This window comes from Ictalurus furcatus, chromosome 25 (genome assembly GCF_023375685.1).
Source record: "Ictalurus furcatus strain D&B chromosome 25, Billie_1.0, whole genome shotgun sequence".
NCBI classification, from domain to species: domain Eukaryota; kingdom Metazoa; phylum Chordata; class Actinopteri; order Siluriformes; family Ictaluridae; genus Ictalurus; species Ictalurus furcatus.
Genome location: NC_071279.1, coordinates 16,431,556 through 16,452,623, shown reverse-complemented (window position 1 = coordinate 16,452,623; position 21,068 = coordinate 16,431,556). Strand labels below are relative to the sequence as shown.

General features: G+C 42.7%; 2 protein-coding genes across 7 annotated transcripts in view; one reads left to right on the top strand and one right to left on the bottom strand.

Annotated features, from left to right (window-relative positions):
• Window positions 1-21,068, bottom strand: part of cep85l (centrosomal protein 85, like) — a 68,144-nt gene that overhangs the window by 12,562 nt on the left and 34,514 nt on the right. For all 4 annotated transcript variants that reach the window (XM_053613860.1, XM_053613859.1, XM_053613861.1 and 1 more), the window contains one exon: window positions 1,603-1,688. In XM_053613860.1, coding sequence (XP_053469835.1) covers window positions 1,603-1,688 — 86 coding nt within the window. The remainder of the gene's footprint in view (window positions 1-1,602; window positions 1,689-21,068) is intronic.
• Window positions 9,224-20,298, top strand: pln (phospholamban). 3 transcript variants are annotated; one of them, XR_008384640.1, is made up of 3 exons: window positions 9,224-9,920; window positions 12,601-12,654; window positions 15,853-16,029. XR_008384640.1 is itself a non-coding variant. In XM_053613866.1 (3 exons), exons 2-3 carry the CDS (start codon window positions 16,047-16,049, stop codon window positions 17,942-17,944), a joined length of 171 nt encoding a protein of 56 aa, XP_053469841.1. In that variant the 5' UTR covers window positions 9,238-9,920; window positions 16,019-16,046; the 3' UTR covers window positions 17,945-20,298. The 3 variants fall into 3 exon arrangements, 2 of the variants coding, with proteins under 2 accessions (XP_053469841.1, XP_053469840.1); XM_053613866.1 differs by lacking the exon at window positions 12,601-12,654 and adding an exon at window positions 17,929-20,298 and having other exon boundaries at window positions 9,238-9,920; window positions 16,019-16,201; XM_053613865.1 differs by lacking the exon at window positions 12,601-12,654 and adding an exon at window positions 17,929-20,298 and having other exon boundaries at window positions 9,242-9,920; window positions 15,853-16,201.

The window sequence follows — 21,068 nt, the reverse complement described above, 5'->3', positions numbered from 1 at the left end:
TGTAGGTTCTTCAGAACTCTGGGTTCTTCCAGGAATCGGTGTATTTATATATATATATACTGAGATCATATGACACTTTCACTGCACACAGGTCCGCTCCATCCAACTAATCACGTGACTCCTGATGGTACTTCAACTGCACCAGAATTTATGGGTGTCACATTGTGAACTACACTACGATCAAAAGTTTAGACACACTCACTCTTTATTTCAATTTTTCCACATTTTAGAATAATAATAAAGTCATCAAAACTCTGGAGTAACACAAATGGAACTATGGGAATTATGTCGTGATTAAAAATCCCAAATAAATCAAAAATAATTTAATATTTTATCATCTTCAAAGTCGACGCCCTTTTCACCTAGAATTTCCAGAAATGTATCCTCGGCATTTTCTCGAGGAATTTCCCCGAGATGATTTTTAAACAGTATTAAAGGAGTTCACGCCGACGCTGGACTCTTATCTCCTGCTTTACGGAATATTTCTCTCCGAGTCGTCCGTTTAAATAAAGATTTATTTTGTAAACAAAACGTTCGTTTTCTAATGAAAGAAACGAATACGTCGGTACGGTTATATTTTTGTCTACGACGCCGATTTCACACGTTTAATCACACACCTTCAGATCAAAAGCTTTTTAACATCACGAGAAACATTTCAGTCGGGTGTCCACAAACTTTTGACCCGCAGTGTGTATACGGCTCTATACACACCTCCAGGCGTTTATTTCTAAAAGATAGAAGAATAGATTTAGGGATAAAATCCTCTCATATTCCCTCAGACTTGTTCTGCCTTCCATCACAACATGAGAGATGTCATCAAGTAAAGGAGGATCTAATGATAAAATGGTGGAACAGATTCTGACAGCACCGTGGGTGTAACTTTAAAATACTGCATGTGTGTGTGTGTGTGTGTGTCCTGTGACAGTGCCAGTTTGTAAGCTGAACCCACTGTGTCCATGTGTGTGGGTGTGTTTTTATATCTTGGTGGAGACCAAATGGAAAAAACGGACCTCAAAGGTCAGGAATATCTGACAGTTTTGACCTTTGGCTGGTTTCCATGAGGAAAACTGCTTTTATTTTAAAAATAAAATAAAAATAAAAATAAACAAAAGAGGCATAAACATTTTAAGTGTAGCATGGAATTAATTGGCTTCATTAAAGGCTACGTCAGTGAAAGGTCCTCACAAGGATAGTAATACAAGCGTGTGTTTCTGTGCGTCTGCGAGTTGAAGGTCACCCAGCAATCAGGAGAGCGCGTTCCTCACCACTCACACTAGCACGTCGACAGGCTGTCATTCTCACACACACACACACACACACACACACACGCACGCACGCTCTGGCGAGGAAACCAAACCAGACAGCCAGATTCGCTATCCCGGATCTTTTCTTTTAAGGACGCGAGATTTGATCGTAGCATGAAATTGGCGAATACATCGTGCCAGGTGCCCCTGCATCATCTGCGTTCATGAGAACACGCTTCCACGCAGCGTCACGATGGTGCCCGGGCGTCCAGGCGAGTTCCCCCAGTTATAGCAGGGGCAGGTTTCAGCTGGACGTTTCACCCACCCCAGTTATAGCAGGGAATAGATCATAGCTCACCTTTCGATCTCCATCTCCCGTTGTCTCAGCAGCCCTTCCTTTATCTTCACCAGCGTGTTCACAGGGAGAGGAGCTCCACCCAGCATCTGCACAACACACAACAATTATATTACATTATATACACACACTGTCCACTCACACAGTCTACACACTTCTCATCAGAATCTCTAAGAGTAGGGGTTCGTAACCTTTTTAACCTCTCCAGTGTGACTCCTTTTGGGGTTAAATGTTATGTCAAAACAGCCCCCCCCCCCCCCCACGCTACTACCCCATGGGTTCAAAAAACCCAACTTAATAACCCCTGCCTTAGTGCATATGTACCTGTGATGTAAAAATATTCTTTCCATACAAAGTTTAATCATTTTTTCCCTCCATCATTAGTATTATTAACTCTCTACCTAAAAATCTGTTTATTTTTAAAGTATTTCGATCTAGAATTCATTTTGTGCTGGAGGTAGTAAAAAAAAAAAAAAAAAATCCACAAGATCCATAATTGTATTAAAGAATTAAAATCTCGAGTTAAATGTAAAATGGAACATTGAAAATATAAACATTGAAAAATGTAAATATATTTTTCATTTTATTATTTTTTATTTCGATGCTTACTGATGCTTGTTCTACTTCTCTATCTACCTCTCTATCTCTCTATCTACCTCTCTCTATATCCATCTATCCATCTTATCGATCTCTATATATCTCTATAGCTATCTATCTCTATAGCTATCTGTGTATCTCTATAGCTATCTGTCTCTACAGCTATCTATCTTTCTATGTATCTATAGCTATCTATCTTTCTATCTGTCTCTACAGCTATCTTTCTATCTATCTATCTCTACAGCTATCTATCTTTCTATCTATCTATCTCTATAGCTATCTATCTTTCTATCTATCTATCTCTATAGCTATCTATCTTTCTATCTATCTATGTATCTCTACAGCTATCTATCTTTCTATCTATCTCTACATCCATCTATCTCTACAGCTATCTATCTTTCTATCTATCTCTACATCCATCTATCTCTACAGCTATCTATCTTTCTATCTATCTCTACAGCTATCTATCTATCTATCTATGTATCTCTACAGCTATCTATCTTTCTATCTCTACATCCATCTATCTCTACAGCTATCTATCTTTCTATCTATCTCTACATCCATCTATCTCTACAGCTATCCATCTATCTCTACAGCTATCTATCTTTCTATCTATCTCTACAGCTATCTATCTATCTATCTATGTATCTCTACAGCTATCTATCTTTCTATCTATCTCTAGCTATCTATCTTTCTATCTATCTCTACAGCTATCTATCTTTCTATGTATCTATAGCTATCTATCTTTCTATGTATCTATAGCTATCTATCTTTCTATCTATCTCTAGCTATCTATCTTTCTATCTATGTATCTCTATAGCTATCTATCTATGTATCTCTACAGCTATCTATCTTTCTATCTCTACATCCATCTATCTCTACAGCTATCTATCTTTCTATCTATCTCTACATCCATCTATCTCTACAGCTATCCATCTATCTCTACAGCTATCTATCTTTCTATCTATCTCTACAGCTATCTATCTATCTATCTATGTATCTCTACAGCTATCTATCTTTCTATCTATCTCTAGCTATCTATCTTTCTATCTATCTCTACAGCTATCTATCTTTCTATGTATCTATAGCTATCTATCTTTCTATGTATCTATAGCTATCTATCTTTCTATCTATCTCTAGCTATCTATCTTTCTATCTATGTATCTCTATAGCTATCTATCTTTCTATCTATCTATCTCTATAGCTATCTATCTTTCTATCTATGTATCTCTATAGCTATCTATCTTTCTATCTATCTATGTATCTCTATAGCTATCTATCTTTCTATCTATCTATGTATCTCTATAGCTATCTATCTTTCTATCTATCTATGTATCTCTATAGCTATCTATCTTTCTATCTATCTATGTATCTCTATAGCTATCTATCTTTCTATCTATCTATGTATCTCTATAGCTATCTATCTTTCTATCTATCTATGTATCTCTATAGCTATCTATCTTTCTATCTATCTATGTATCTCTATAGCTATCTATCTTTCTATCTATCTACGTATCTCTATAGCTATCTATCTTTCTATCTATCTATCCATCTATCTAAAATAATAAAATCACACACTACCACACAGTAATCAAACAGTTTATTGTGTGAATTGTGACTTGTGCTCTGGAACTGTAGAAAGTCTGGGGTAGGTGACAGGTTGCCGTGATGAAGTTTGGTGGTATGGTGTTTTCGGCCATGTTGGAAATGACCGGAGCTTTGTGTGAACTGTGTTGAGAGGACGGAGCAGGAGCAGCTCTGTTATCCCCTAACAGCTGAGCACAGGATTCGCAGCTCACTGCCCTTCTGGGTGTCTCGTGTTACCACATCGGACAACGCTGTGAACCTCGGTCTGACTCCTTCGCTTTGGGAGCTGGTGTACGATGCAGAATTTATAAATAACTATGGCAAAAAAAAATCTAATAAAACCATCAACCCTCTTTGGATTAATGTCGCTGTATTGCTTAATATGTCCCCGTTGTCAACATCTCAATCCCCACCGTTAGATTTGTGTTTAAATTTTCTTAAAAAAAAAAAAAAAAGGATAAGTACCAGAGTTATCCAGTAAAGATCTCAGAATGAACTGAAGTTTATGATATTACAGTGCTGTCTTAATATTTAATTGGGCTGTGTCAGATTAGGTAACTAGTCTCGCTTCGTTTCTCCGGTTCAGCTAGATTTTTGGGTAAAACTAGTGGATCCCACATCATCTAACCCTACCGTCTTCCATACTAGACGATTAGACCACTGTCCTCCAATTCATAAAATGTTTATTAATCAGATCAGAGTTTCTCTGCCTCTTGTTGTGTACGAATTTCAAATCTGGACGAAGTCCTCGACCCTCGAGTCTGAGTTCAGCACATAAGGTCAGATCAACATGGCTTCTCACACCATAAAGTTCTGATGCTCTGCTTTTACAAGAGATTATAGTAGTGTTGGTGCTCAGACAGAGCAAACATGAGACGAATTTTCTTCACGGGAGCATGTTTTTCTTTCATTTTTATGTTGTTTTTGTTCTCTACTATGCAGCTTGAACGCACGGAGGTTGAGAAAATGTTGTAAATCCAAGCTCAGATTTCCCACATCCGAGTTTAATCTAACACAGCATAAAGCTTTAGAGTTAACGAAGATCAATATGTGATGCCAGACAATTAGCTAACTTTCTGCTTCAAAACAGACGGGAACTCAAAAATCAAACTGGAATAAATATCTCTGCTCACAACCCCACCGTGGCAGTAACCTCCTGACTAAACCTTTCATGTATTTGGAAGTCTGGTTATCTGTCTGTCTATCTCTCCCTACGTGCTGCCAACAGTCAGAACAAGCAGCAGCTGCTGGAGAGCTGAAGCCCATTCATTACGCCAGGCTGCAGTAAAAATGCTAAATGCCAAGCCTTCCATTGGGATGGATCACGATTCCTGTTTCAGATTCCCTAAACAAGAGCGCACACATCACACAGCAAAACCAAGCGCCCAATCACGCATATGATACAGCGAGTGTGTGAATGTTAGAGCTGAAAATAGTTCAAGGCCTTCTTACTGTGAAATGGCAGCTTTACCACACTAAACTTCACAGGTCCGTGCGCACGTTTAGCACGCTTCCCATTAGAAACCGTTTCAGCTCGGGCTCAGGGATAAGGACGCGACTTCCGAGCCAAGGTCACAGAGGTCACAGAGATCTGCACTGCATTCCGCTAACGTGCCGACTCTGAAGCTTGAACTGGACGAATATTTACAGTAAGAAGACGGATCAAACCTGCTCAGGTTGAAACAATACTGACACTGAAAATAGGTTTACATGCCATAAAGCAGTAGATTAAGCCAGAGTCTCTACAGTAGTGGGGGGTGTGGGACAGCTTTTTGATTCCCAGTCCCACCAACTTCCAAAGGAATTCTGACCTGTCTGCCTGCTCCCGAGACAATCCTGTCCAATCACTCCCTCTCCAGAAAGAGCTCGGACCATCAGAATTCCAACCAATGCCCCAAAAGGGATTCTGCCTAATCCCGCCTGCTTCTGAAAGAAATCAAACCAATCCCACCCTCTCCCAAAAGAATCTGGACCAATTCCAGCAACTCCCAAAATAATTCTGCACAGACCAGCCCACTTTCAAAATAAGAATTTATTCCCCATCCCCTTTTCCCCCCAAAGAATCCTGACCAATCCCACCCTCTCCCAAAAGAATCTTGACCGATCCCACCTGTTCCTGACAGAATTCTGACCAATTATGCCTGTTCCCAAAAGAATTCAGACCAATTCAACCCGCTCCCAAAAAGAATTCTAACAGATCCTGCCTGTTCCTGAAAGAATCTGGACCAATAATCACCTGTTCCCAAATGAATCTGGACCAATCCAAACGGCTAACAAAAGAATTCTGACAAATCCTGGCTGCTCCTAAAGTAATTCTGACCAAACTTCTCTCCTCCTGAAAGAATTCCAACAAATTCAACAGTGCCTTCAGTTTGACGTTGTTTATGTTGCAAAGTATGACCAAATTAGTAACTTAAACCACCACGACAAAGTTTCGAGCTTCATTTTTGACTAGCATGACATTTAAAAACATTTTTTTGGTCCAGGCTCTGCAGGATCCCAGCTCTATGCGCTACTTTCCAGAACCTGAGTGAATAAAAGAGGAGCTTATAAAGCCTAGTGTGACTGCTCGGCGTGAACTGGGAGAAGATCTCATCCTCGTCAAAACCTCACTAGGAAGCCCGTCTACTGCCAGACTTCACAGCTTATCCACTGCCAATTCCGTGAACTCAATCAGCTCTGGTGCCACTCACTCACTGTGTGTCTACAGAAGCCTGGCACACACTCAACTATTGGTGAGAACTTTACATCAGCACTGGGTGTCAGATCCTAGAGACTGATTGGAAATGTTTAACTTGGTGCTGACGCCAGACTAGTCATGTTTTATTCATAAGCACCAGTTTGAATTTGGTGTCAGAATAGTTCAGGGTGTAAAAGATCCAATCCAAACCAATGCTACACATAATCCCTACTGCATTTCTTCTTGCATTACTTTTCGGAATTACAGCAGCTTCTTTCTATTAGCTACGCTATTAGTGTATGCTAAACATACTACTGACCATGTTGGTCTTTTCAAACAAAAGTAAGATGGATTACTGGATGGATAGTAAAAACATGGGATTTTCAAATCCGGATCAATCTGATCCAGATGAAACGATTTTTGAACAACTGGACCCTGTTGACTACAAGAAGATGATCGCAATCTTCTACAGTCTCCCTAGATGTGTACAGTAAGATCTGTAATAAGCGGGCTTCTGAGTAATTAATCTGTAGCTGCCACGGTGCCAACGATGCTAAGCTACATCTTTAAAATGCTTGTCTAAAATGACTCTGTGCTAATCTAACAGCTTTATAAACAGGAAGTGGTGGAGCAGCAAGAAAACGCACCTCATTTTACAGCTTTTGAAATGACCTTGCCATTTGAAATAGGTATCAAATACACCGTGCGACTTTTGATTGTGTAAAAGGCATCGTGGAAACATTATTCTGTGCCATATCCCATCTGTCATTCCAGCACTGGCACTGCTGCTGCATTCTTCACGTCCCCGGGGAGATGCCAAGTCAATAATTACGCAATGTGGCATGCCCACACTGCTCCGAACAGACGGAACATAGAAGAGTTAGTCTTAGTTTCCAGGAGCGAATAATCAAGCTCTTCATCTGAATAATTAGGTGTGTTGGGCAGGGGACCAAGCACTGGAAGTGAAAATCCCTTCTCGAACGCACCAGATCCGACTAATGAGCATATTTACCGGCCCTTGAATCAAATCTGAATCAAAAGGTTTTTTTTGCCCCCGGCAACGGAACTGCAAAATTTAAAATGTTCAAATATACACGAGTACACACAGGCGTACACACAAAGAGCTTCGGATGTCCTGAGACGACCTTGCTATGAGATACATGATGACAGGTGAGGCACAGAGCAGCTCTATGCACTAAGCTAAGTGAAGAGGTGCAACGTTGATATACTGCTGCTAATAAGCAGACGTACCATCCAAACTAGCCAAGACTGGGCCTTGTGAATGCACAAACCAGTAAACAGTCCATAAACAAAGAAACGGTCTGAACAAGGTCGACTCTAACAACCATCCTTGCACAGCGCCCCCGTTTTAACGAGTGACTCCGTAAGCCGTGCCCGTCCATTAGTCTGGCATAGTTAAATGGCGCCGGTGGTCCTCTGTGCTTTCTATTGGGGGGGGGGGGGGGGGGGGTATAATGGCGTGCGTAACTGATACTCGGCTTGCAAGGCATGATAATGAACAATAAGGACTTGACCATGAGGGACGGTGCAGCCGAGCTGCTGGAGGTCATCCTGGACAAGTGGTGGACATGGTTTGGCCAACCCACGGCTCAAAGGATTAAAATGTCCTGCTCGGATGACGTGCCTCTGACTTCCATCTTCTGTTCACCAGTGCCTCTCTTTGTATAGCCAATAACAGTGGTATTCAGTACACAAGTGCGTACGCTTGTCTCTGAGTACCTGGGATTCAGCTGCGGGGGTTTAGCCTGTGCCAACAACCGTGCTGTCTCATCCAGGGGAAGCACAGCCAGCACATGCCACAGCGGTGTCCTGATCACCCTTCCTCTCCGGTTAAAAATGCACTCTTGGAGCTCGCTCTGCTCGAACGTGCCAAGCACCTTAAAAGGAAGAGGAAGCTCAGAGCTGTTTTTATCTCTGGAGCTTATGAAAAAACTCGTCCACAATGCTCCCAGGAGAACCCCTGTAAAAAATTTGAGTCGAGTCGATGGAAGCCAAAGGTTGGGAATAAGAAAAAAAAGGTGGCTGGACAAGGTCAGTGGAAGGGTCATGCAAAGCACACACTTCTCTGGCAACAACATCAATCGAATACTTGCGTTGATCCTCCGGCAGCGGAATGGACAATGAGAAAGTACTGTGTGCAGTTGGAGAATGAACAGAAGTGTTTCGTTAAGGGATTCATGGGAAGATTTCTGATGAATAAAACTAAACCTTTAAGTCAACCAGCCACGTTAGAATAAATTTACAACATAACTGATGGGAGGGGGGTGTTTACAGGTGGGGTTACTGTATGGGGGTTTAACTCGTGGGGTTACTATATGGGGGAGGGTTAACTGGTGGGGTTACTATATTGGGGGAGGGTTAACTGGTGGGGTTACTATATTGGGGGAGGGTTAACTGGTGGGGTTACTATATTGGGGGAGGGTTAACTGGTGGGGTAACTATATGGGGGGTTAAACTGGTGGGGTTACTTTATGGGGGTTTAACTGGTGGGGTTACTATATGGGGGGGTTTAACTGGTGGGGTTACTATATTGGGGGAGGGTTAACTGGTGGGGTTACTATATTGGGGGAGGGTTAACTGGTGGGGTTACTATATTGGGGGAGGGTTAACTGGTGGGGTTACCTTATGGGGGTTTAACTGGTGGGGTTACTATATGGGGGGGTTTAACTGGTGGGGTTACTATATTGGGGGAGGGTTAACTGGTGGGGTTACTATATGGGGTTTAACTGGTGGGGTTAATAAAAAAAGAAAAAGCTGTTTTGTCATTCTTGAAAAAAATAAAAATAACTAAAAAGTTATATAATAAATGTATATAATATATTATTGAATAATATATAAATAAAAAATAAAGATGTATAAAGAATCCCCAATTGATATAATCACATCACATCATGGCACCGCTAAATCAAATTTTCAGGCCTCTCGAGACTTTCAGCCCTGCTGTTCAGAACAATCAGCACAACATGCGCCACTAATCTGCGCATCAAAACCAATAACAAACCTCTCAGTTCTCAAACTGATTACTCCTGATGACACTGAAGATGAAACCGAGATTCTGAGAGACTGTATTTAGCTGCAGAGAAATCAGTGCACCGATCCTTTTATGGAGAAATTAATTTCAAAGCTACTTTGAGCTGAGGGGAAAAAAGAAAAAGAAAAAAACCAAACAAAAAAAAAAAACCCCACCAGGCCTTAGAAAACAAAAGCGTGAGATGAGAGCTCAGACCCCTCCTACGCATCGCTGTTTTGCTATCATCCCCTCGATTTCTCCTCCCCTCTGCGTTTTCACTCATAAAACTCTCCGACATCCTGAACAAAAACTCCCAGAGCCCGTTGTCAGCCTCTGAAGCTGTGTGAGAACCGGACGGAGCGAGGACGTAAAGCTCACCGGCGCAGGCTGGACCTCACTGCTACCGCCTCGCTTCCACAGGCTCAGGTAAGACGTGCGCACTCGTACACGCTCGCACACCGATACGCATACATCAAAGCACGATTACACAAAAACAGACGTTTGCCAGAATGAAAATCAGAATATAAAATATTGATCAGTGAAATTAATAAATAAATAACCCCGGATCAGCTGACTATCTGCTATATAATATTCAAGCATAAGCAGATCTGTTCGCTTTTTCTTCGTTTGTATTTGTATCACCGAATAAACACACACTCGCACAGTCCCCCATGTAAACATGTCGAGTTTTCTAGATGAAAAGACAAACTGTACACGTATGACGTTACAATCCTCCGTATACCGTACTTACACACTGACCGAGCCCTAAATATTATTATTTATCCTGCAATCCAGAATGATTTGAGAAATCAGGGGCATCTACACATCCAAACGTTTTGTAGGTTTTGGGAGTCATTTGCATACTGGAGGCCGTTATAATGATACTGTGCAGACTTGCAGATCTCAGTCCAGACTTTATACGCGCAGTATATTTCCAGCCTTAAAGCCTACGTCAAAACGTTAGCTGAACGTCCGACTGTAGACAACACTACCAGAAATGTGTAGTGCGTGTGTAGCCTCTGAGTGAGCTGTAACGATGGCTCTCAGAGCCACACATTGCTCCGTCATGCCATCATGGAAAGTTGCAGTATGCAGTCGCACACCCCTCCCTCTGCCTCGAGAGGACTTTATTTGTGCAGGAACGCTGCCAGAACAGCGGGGAAACAAAGCGCGCGTAAACCCACACGGGTTTGGGGAATCTGCGGCTGTGGATTTCCTTCTTCGGTTCGAGCCAGACCTTTTCTCTCTCTCTGGCACTCTGTAGATGTTCAGATGATGAAGAGCACCTACATTTATCCAAGCGATGCTCTGTGACACTTTCAAAATAAATGCAGCCATAATAGTAAGCAGTGTGCTCCGAGTAACCATGTAAGGGTACGTTTCCCCAGCCTGTGAAGGGTGTGTTGGGAGACTTCACAGCCTCCTCGTGAAGTTATCGCCTGAAGCTACGCTCTGCTTGGGTGCTGGAATGTTTCTGGGCGACGCTGTTGGCACGCACTTTAGAGTTTCAAGTGTGTGTGTGTGTGAGGAGGTGTTCGTGTATCGTGCTGCAGCGACACTCGCTCAGGCCGCGCTGACAGGGTGATTACGATGAAGCCGTCAACACCGCAAACACGAACATAAACATGAGGACGTTTCCGTCCTTGCTCAGAACCGATTGACCCTACAGTGGAAAAGAGGCTCATCATCATCATCTTTTTTTTTTTGTACGCACAAGGCTTGGCAACGAAAACCGCCCTAAAAGAGACGAATTGCGGAAATCGTTTAAATCTCGTTAAAATGCCTTGAAGATCTGGTTCATCTCTAAATCGGCGAGTAGAGGGGGCCAAGCGCTAGAAAGCTACATGCGATCAATTAAACACTTACCAGTGACGCACATCCGGTCAGAGATGATGTGCAGAGATAGCAAGGATCTGGCAGTGTTCATGCCTCCTTATCATAACTGGTAAAATGCAGGCGATGAGTTCTGGACAGAGCCACATTGTGCCTGCTGACAGTCAAAGGTCATTCCTAAGAATAATCTGTAGTGTGCGTGGCTGATAGCGTCAGCCGGGGCCTTTTTGAGGATGTACGGCTTTGGAGGTTCTGGGAACGTTCCCTCATGAGACCCTCGCTCCGAACAGGAGCCAACTAAAGCAGTGTGAGAGAGGAAGATAAGCGCCTCTCCACATAAACGCTGAAGTCTTCATAATGGAGTGTTTTATCTTTCGGCAAAGCACTTGACGGCTGCGCCCAGTCTACCCAGGAGCACTGCGATTTACTCGTCAGTATTTTAGTCCTTCTTCAGCATGAAACGATAAACCCAGGGATTATTTCTTTCCAGCGCGGGCTGGATCTGGCCCTGGGCCACGTGTTAGCTACTGATGGATTATCGTTAGGCTTCTAGGACCGTCTGCAAACCTTCGCACGTAGATGCAGCTCCTGTCACGACTCTAACAAGTATAAACAACTGTCAGAATTCTTTAGTACTGGGTTTTCATCAGCTAGAAAACGAGCATAAAACAAACTACGGAAATGTTCCGCGCCAAAAGTCCGCCTCTGAATTGCATTCCTGAAGCATTTTTAGCTAACGTTCTGCTTTTTATTCGGCGAGTGCACTAAGCACGTCCAAAAAAATAAATAAAAATACAGCTCTAGCAACATGGAATGCAACTATAAATGGATAAAAAAACTATGGTGTTCTTTAAAAAAAAAAAAAAAAAATATATATATATATATATATATATATATATATATATATATATATAACCATTGACTAATCATTTTTCATTAAAGAACAAAGTTGTATTTTTTTTGTCCGTTTATAGTTAAACGTAATGTTGTGGAACGTCCAAGAAACACTTACATTAAAGCAGATACAAATGATCTCAAACTTAATAAGACCGACAAAAGGCATCTTACTGAGTTACTTAGTACTGAGAAACATCATACTGAAGACCTGCCTGTCAGAAAACTTTATGTCTGTTACAAAGCTCCTTCCAAAATGCTAAACATCTCACAAAAACGTCACAGTATAAACGATTACTTCAGTAACTAGACGGTAGTTACAATAACTCGCGACAGAGATGCTGTTAGAGATATTAATCAACACGTTCTGACCAATCAGGCCGAAGGATTCTGTGGTGTGATGGTGAATAACTCAGAGGAAACCTACTGCCCTGTAAGTGACCCTAAGCGCTGTACACATGTTTATGATTAAATGCTTTTATTTGAGATTGATAAAAGCTGGTCGGAGTGTGGAAATCGGCAAGTATTGCAGTTCTGCTGAATTCTTGAGAAAATCTTAAACCTTGTTGATGGCTCTTATGTACGTCTTTGTTGTTGAGTTTATATTACTGGATAAACAAAACGTTGAGCAATTCATCACTGCATAAAAAATAAAACTCCTTCGAAACTAAATTTGGGCGACTAATAGAGAGCCGTTCAAATTTCAGAAATATTTGGCTGAAAATGTCTAAAACAACTGCCATTTCAGTTTGTTTATTGGACCAAGAAAGTAAAAATGCTGAGAATTGCCAAAGAAGAATTCACTATTATTAACTGAAAGCATAACATTATGCATAAAGTGGAATAGTTGTATAATAGGTTTTTCTTTATGCTGTACTCTTTCAGTGGAACACCGATTAATACAAAGTTCTGAATAAAGATTAAAAGTGTAAAAGACTAAATAAACTGTTGAAAAAGTACAAGGTAATGAATATTAACAATAATATTAACAGCACTAGGATTTTAAGTCACAGGTTGTCGATTTTTAGTCCAGGGATGTGTTGCAGGGTACTAGCGTGAGGATGTGTTGCAGGGTACTAGCAGGAGGATGTGTTGCAGGGTACTAGCGTGGGGATGTGTTCCAGGGTACTAGCGTGAGGATGTGTTGCAGGGTACTAGCAGGAGGATGTGTTGCAGGGTACTAGCGTGAGGATGTGTTGCAGGGTACTAGCGTGAGGATGTGTTGCAGGGTACTAGCAGGAGGATGTGTTCCAGGGTACTAGCGTGAGGATGTGTTGCAGGGTACTAGCGTGAGGATGTGTTGAGGGTACTAGCGTGAGGATGTGTTGCAGGGTACTAGCAGGAGGATGTGTTGCAGGGTACTAGCAGGAGGATGTGTTGCAGGGTACTAGCAGGAGGATGTGTTGCAGGGTACTAGCGTGAGGATGTGTTGCAGGGTACTAGCGTGAGGATGTGTTGCAGGGTACTAGCAGGAGGATGTGTTGCAGGGTACTAGCGTGAGGATGTGTTGCAGGGTACTAGCAGGAGGATGTGTTCCAGGGTACTAGCGTGAGGATGTGTTGCAGGGTACTAGCGTGAGGATGTGTTGAGGGTACTAGCGTGAGGATGTGTTGCAGGGTACTAGCAGGAGGATGTGTTGCAGGGTACTAGCAGGAGGATGTGTTGCAGGGTACTAGCGTGAGGATGTGTTGCAGGGTACTAGCGTGAGGATGTGTTGCAGGGTACTAGCGTGAGGATGTGTTGCAGGGTACTAGCAGGAGGATGTGTTGCAGGGTACTAGCGTGAGGATGTGTTGCAGGGTACTAGCGTGAGGATGTGTTGCAGGGTACTAGCGTGAGAATGTGTTGCAGAGTACTAGCGTGAGGATGTGTTGCAGGGTACTAGCGTGAGGATGTGTTGCAGGGTACTAGCGTGAGGATGTGTTGCAGGGTACTAGCAGGAGGATGTGTTGCAGGGTACTAGCGTGAGGATGTGTTGCAGGGTACTAGCGTGAGGATGTGTTGCAGGGTACTAGCGTGAGGATGTGTTCCAGGGTACTAGCGTGAGGATGTGTTGCAGGGTACTAGCGTGAGGATGTGTTGCAGGGTACTAGCGTGAGGATGTGTTGCAGGGTACTAGCGTGAGGATGTGTTGCAGGGTACTAGCAGGAGGATGTGTTGCAGGGTACTAGCAGGAGGATGTGTTGCAGGGTACTAGCGTGAGGATGTGTTGCAGGGTACTAGCGTGAGGATGTGTTGCAGGGTACTAGCAGGAGGATGTGTTGCAGGGTACTAGCGTGAGGATGTGTTGCAGGGTACTAGCGTGAGGATGTGTTGCAGGGTACTAGCGTGAGGATGTGTTGCAGAGTACTAGCGTGAGGATGTGTTGCAGGGTACTAGCGTGAGGATGTGTTGCAGGGTACTAGCGTGAGGATGTGTTGCAGGGTACTAGCAGGAGGATGTGTTGCAGGGTACTAGCGTGAGGATGTGTTCCAGGTTACTAGCGTGAGGATGTGTTGCAGGGTACTAGCAGGAGGATGTGTTCCAGGGTACTAGCAGGAGGATGTGTTGCAGGGTACTAGCGTGAGGATGTGTTCCAGGGTACTAGCGTGAGGATGTGTTCCAGGGTACTAGCGTGAGGATGTGTTGCAGGGTACTAGCAGGAGGATGTGTTGCAGGGTACTAGCGTGAGGATGTGTTGCAGGGTACTAGCAGGAGGATGTGTTGCAGGGTACTAGCGTGAGGATGTGTTGCAGGGTACTAGCAGGAGGATGTGTTGCAGGGTACTAGCAGGAGGATGTGTTGCAGGGTACTAGCGTGAGGATGTGTTCCAGGTTACTAGCGTGAGGATGTGTTGCAGGGTACTAGCAGGAGGATGTGTTCCAGGGTACTAGCAGGAGGATGTGTTCCAGGGTACTAGCGTGAGGATGTGTTGCAGGGTACTAGCGTGAGGATGTGTTGCAGGGTACTAGCAGGAGGATGTGTTGCAGGGTACTAGCAGGAGGATGTTGCAGGGTACTAGCGTGAGGATGTGTTGCAGGGTACTAGCAGGAGGATGTTGCAGGGTACTAGCGTGAGGATGTGTTGCAGGGTACTAGCAGGAGGATGTGTTGCAGGGTACTAGCAGGAGGATGTGTTCCAGGGTACTAGCAGGAGGATGTGTTGCAGGGTACTAGCGTGAGGATGTGTTGCAGGGTACTAGCGTGAGGATGTGTTGCAGGGTACTAGCGTGAGGATGTGTTGCAGGGTACTAGCAGGAGGATGTGTTCCAGGGTACTAGCAGGAGGATGTGTTGCAGGGTACTAGCGTGAGGATGTGTTGCAGGGTACTAGCAGGAGGATGTGTTCCAGGATATTAGCAGGAGGATGTTGCAGGGTCTAAACCTAACCCTAACCCTTGAGGAATTATTTATTGATGACTACAAAGCACTTATGTAAGTCGTTCTGGATAAAAGCAGTAAATGTGTAATAGGTGCTTTAATGTTCAGTTTGAGTGAATCATTTTGGTGCATTGCTGAACAGTCTACAGAACGGTACTTTCAAAACAGCTCATGAACAGTTCAGTATGTTGTGCATGCATGTAAATGTGGCATGACTGCTCCCATGTTGTGTGCATGCGTATTCATTCAGCTTCTCTACTGCTCCCTCCATCAGCTCTGTGGACTCCACCAGCTCCTGGACCACCTCTGTCCTCACGAGCACTACAAGCAACTGCACACCACACCCTCCATCTCATCCTTCTGCACTCCTACACCTCTCTCTCTCTCTCTCTCTCTCTCTCTCTCTCTGTGTGTGTGTGTTTGTGTGCGTTCACCTCCAGCACCCCACTTGCACAGTCCTAGCATACTATGGAGAAGGTGCAGCACATGACCCGTGCGGCCATCAGGAGGGCGTCCACCATGGAGGTTCCCCAGCAGGCTAAGCAGAACATGCAGAACCTCTTCGTCAACTTCTGCCTCATCCTCATCTGCCTGCTGCTCATCTACATCATCGTCTTGCTAATGTGAGCTGGAGGAGGGGCCGGGACGTGGCCTTGCGGCCAATCAGGGCCATGGACTCAGTCAGGGAGGGGCTTGGGCTTGGGTCAGAGCAGGGGGTCAGGGTTTAACTGTATATCTGCATGCTGCATGCATTTCATCGCACCGTTCTTGCAAATAATACACTCCGGTCCATCAAATAACGGCACAACAGCGGGATAGCCGCAGGGAATTGTGGGAGTCTGAGGACCGCAGAACCGATTCCACATTCCCGATTCCCCGTCCCTTCACCTGAGCTCACAAACCAGGACTGAGAAATGGACTCAAAGCCTGAGCACTGCACTATACCATATGTAACACTGAATATTAACAAGGCTACAATAAACACTCAGAGATATGAATACGTGTATGTGTGTGGAGCAAGTTTCTTAAACCCCCACCACGCTATGGTTCATCCACGTTAGCGTCCGAAACTAAACACACAAACCTTAACTACGACCTTAAAGTGCAAACGATTTACCTTAAACGTAGCGTTTGGCGTCTGACGTTCACGTCTTTAGTTTTGCCCCAGAGGTATCAGGCTCACGTAGCTAACTAAAACGTTAACAATCACTGTAGTTGGAGATATTTCTATGATTCGCAATCTATATCGAGGTATACGAGTTCGATTATACTCCTTTATCTAGAAAAACGATTGGACACTAAAAATGAGGGAAATATTTGACACGTAGTTTGTAACGGTTGAAACACACGGACAACGCTCAGGAAAACTGTGTTGTGACATAATTCATCACGATATCAAGGTCATTTTGTAATACTGTCCAGCTCTAAACGTAACAGAGATCGTTTATGACAATTTGCCGTAAACTAGTGGAAAAGTAGACTTCATTTAAGCATGGTTTATTTTTAGCGCGCAAAAACGTTCTTGAATTTGTTTCAGTTTTTGAAGTAATTTGATAGAATTTTACGACAGCTCTCGTAACCTTGTCAAAACAGGTTACGCGTCACTGTATTTTTTTTTTTTTTGTCATCTGTCCAAACAGGCTTTATTTATATTCATTCAAGAAACCATTTTGTTATTCCATTTTGTCACAAGTGTAAAAATTTTTTTTTATCGTTCCATACGACAGGACAAGTCGTGACTTACCGTAATCTATAAACTAAACCAGAGAACTTCTAATACTTTAGGAATGGAGCAATGTGTAACTCTCAACATGGCTGCTGTATTACCAAAGCCCCACCCCTCGGTAAAAAGAGCCAATCAGCTTGTTGGTTAAGATGTTGGCAGAAAACACCAGGCTTATCAGATTCTGGAGTGACCTCAGAAATCACCTTTCGTTCTATTTGAGCCACAAATGATCGATCTCATAACCGTGTTTAAAACATCATTTGGTCGATCTCTTTCAAGTTTACAGGTCTCCCCAACGTTAAAGTAGATACGAACCTGATCTTATACGATTACGATTGAAAAATCACTGTGTCGCCAAGTGAACGGACTTTACTAGAGGAACTCTGACCGAACTTTAGAGAGTATTGGACGTTGAGGTGTCGGCCATCTTGGACAACTGAAATCAGTGACGTGTATAACAAAGCTCCGCTTTAAACTTAATGTCTAAAATGACAGACTCTTGCTCTTGGGCAAAAAAAAAAAAAAAAAAGTAAAGATGTGAAAGTCAGACACCAAACGAACAAGCAGTTCCTTATTAAGAACGGCGACGCTGTGCTCTTATCTGTCCTTGTTGATGGTGTTTAGCTCTTTCCATGTGTGAAGGACGGACAGCGTGGTGTAACCTCGTCCTCCTCCCGGCACCGCACGCCGAGCACGGCCGTCCCTGAGCCACGCGGCGCCTCACTGCGAGCTCGCACTCTACCATCGTCCAGAACGCCGACACGCCAACTCCGACGTCTTTCATCATGGATCTCACCAACAACCGGGGTCTCAACCTGCTGCTCAACTTCCTGCTCATCGTCATCGTGCTGCTGCTCATGCTCATTCTGGTCAAGCTCATATGACCTGAGCTGAGCCGCTCACCTCAAGCGCTCAAGACTTAATATGGCCTGAACACATTTACTATAGAGGTAGCGGTATCGGGGGATCTCTCTCTCTCTCTCTCTCTCACACACACACACACACACACACACACACACAATCTCTCTCTGTTTGAGTGTCAGTTCCACTATCACTTCATGAATGACATTTTGATGCATTGCTTTAACACCGAAAGCAATCTAGGAGGTCTTTTATGTGGAAAAGGTGTGCGCTTCTTAACGGCAAACAAATCGAAACTGACCTTTTTACCGCGAAAGCTCACGTGCTCAGATGGTGCTTGCAAAGCAATTCTAATTTGTATGTAATCTTCCACTAAAGTGCAGCACTAGACGTTTTCCTGCCTTTAAACAGCCTCAGAATTTCTATCTACATCGCTGCGATTAAAAACCAACAGCCGAGACGCCCACTTTTCATAAGCCAGTCAAAGTCCCGCCCACTAAAACATGCTGTTTAATGCAGGAAATGACCGTTTCGCTGATTAAAGCCCGATTTGGATCGGATTCACTTTTACATGTGGAGGTGCGGCAGTGTAATCATTACCAGCGTATCTCTGGGATTGTAGTCTGAATCCACCATGTAGGTAAAAAAAAATTTTCTTTAGTATAAAAGACACTCCAGGAAGCACTCTGGTCTTTTTTTTCCCCCATTTTTAATTTTTTATAGTCTCCCACATAAACCAAAACAAAAGCAGAGTTTAAAACAGATCAATAAACCATAGATGACGTTTAAAATAACTCGACGTGATAAAGAAGCGACACTTTCGGGGGTTTTAGGGAAGTTATCGCGTTCCACGTGAGAACAGATCAATTAAAGCTTACATACGTGTTATGATCACGTGACCTCCTTTCGATCAAACACAACCTGTGTGAACATTTTATCCGTCCGAATGGCACTTAAGACATAAACACAGCTTCCGACTCGCTTGCACCATCTAGTGGTGATGTTTATACTGCAACGAATAAAAACCTAAGACCAACGTCTTTAATTGCACTCCTCCGCCCACCCTTCTTCTCCCTACTCCACAGTGCATTATGGGAGATCTGCAGACCTTCGGCTACGCTGTTCGGTTCGACGATAAAACTTGAGCTGGACGATAAGACTTGATTGTGACTCCTGCTCACGAAAAGTTTTATTTTTAAAAAGTGATTTATTTGTCGGGACGTCAAACGAAACGTCCTTAAATCCGTCACAGGAGTGGCACTAGGGGTGGGCGATCAGAACAAAAATCTAAAATCCCTAAAGAAATCATACCGTATATAGTACCAGGATACTTATGAAAAATAAATATGCAAAAAAATTAAATAAAAATGGCAGCAAACCAATAGCGTCACATCACAACACAATTTTTTTTTTGTATGATTTTGCGGCTACAAAAATAAATAATTTAACGCTGAAAAGAAGTGTAACATTTTAAGAACAAATCAGCGACTTCCAATCGATGATAAAAATATTTAGGACAATATCTTCAATATCTCAAAGTATACTGTGACGTCATTTATCACAATATCGATATTATTGTTATCCAATCCTGTTTCTTTTTTTTTGTTGTTGTTGGTTTTTTTTTTTTTATTTTTTTTTTTTACCAGTTTGCAAACCTAAATATCTTGATATATACCTTATGTATATTAATACACTATTTTTGCCATGTCATTCACCCTCATGGCCATGTCTGACGGGGCTGAAAAGGCCTTCCAGGACCCAGACCGACGACCTCGGATCTCCAGTTCATAAAGAAAGCTGCTTGGGTGGAAAGTGGTGCACGATGATGAAACTCACATGGCTGTTTGATTACAGAAAAACAACCACCATCTTACAGCCTGAAACGCTGATGTTACACTTTGATGTTACACGGTTTGGTTTGTATATAGTGTGTGTAGAAATGTAATCGATGTTGTTTTGCACGTGCACGAGTGCGCGGGTTTAAAATGTCAGCAGATACACAAGAGGGAGATTATAATGAAGGTGTATGTGAACTAAACTGATAATAAATATCCTCCACTGATGAGCACACCTATGAGCCATCTCATGTTTCTTTAGGACAACTTGGGACAGTTCTATTGAGCTTTGATATTGATATTTTTTATGTATAGTTTTACAAAAAAAGAGAGGAAAAAAAAAAACCACTGGGAAAGATGCTGAGATTTCAAAAGTGTATAAAATTATCACCAACTTCCTACACTTACAGATAAAATCCATTTCAGGCCTGTGTGTGTATTATATTTATATATATATATATATATATATATATATATATATATATATATACACACACACACACACACACACACACATACATACACACACACACACACACACACACACACACACACATACATACACATACACACATACATACATACACACACACACACACACACACACACACACACACACACATACACATGTATATACACACACATGCACGTATGCACACACACAGGTGCATCTCAAACAAATTTTATATTGTGGAAAAAGTAAAACATTTTTCGTAATTTAATTAAAAAAGTGAAAATTAAAAAGCTTAATAAATAGGCAAAATATGATTGTATATATATTAAAGTAATGCTTCTGTAGTTTTTACAGGTAAACAGGCATGTGTTCTGCTTATAAAAAATTTTGAGGCATTGATGGTGCTAGGATGGAGTCTGTCCACTAGGGGGCAGCAGAATATTTACTATGTATATTCTAAGAGCAAGTTTGACCTTTCTAGATATTTCTAGGCATATGCGCATGAGCAGTCAGCTTTTAAAGGCGCTCTATAAAATAAAGTTTATTATTATTATTATTTCTGCATCGTTCTTGCTCGAACACGGCTGACTGCTCATGGTGGACGTGTTACGTCG

Excerpts from the sequence above, each read along its gene's own strand:
- pln (XM_053613866.1), top strand. The coding sequence starts at position 16,047 with ATGGAGAAGGTGCAGCACATGACCCGTGCGGCCATCAGGAGGGCGTCC.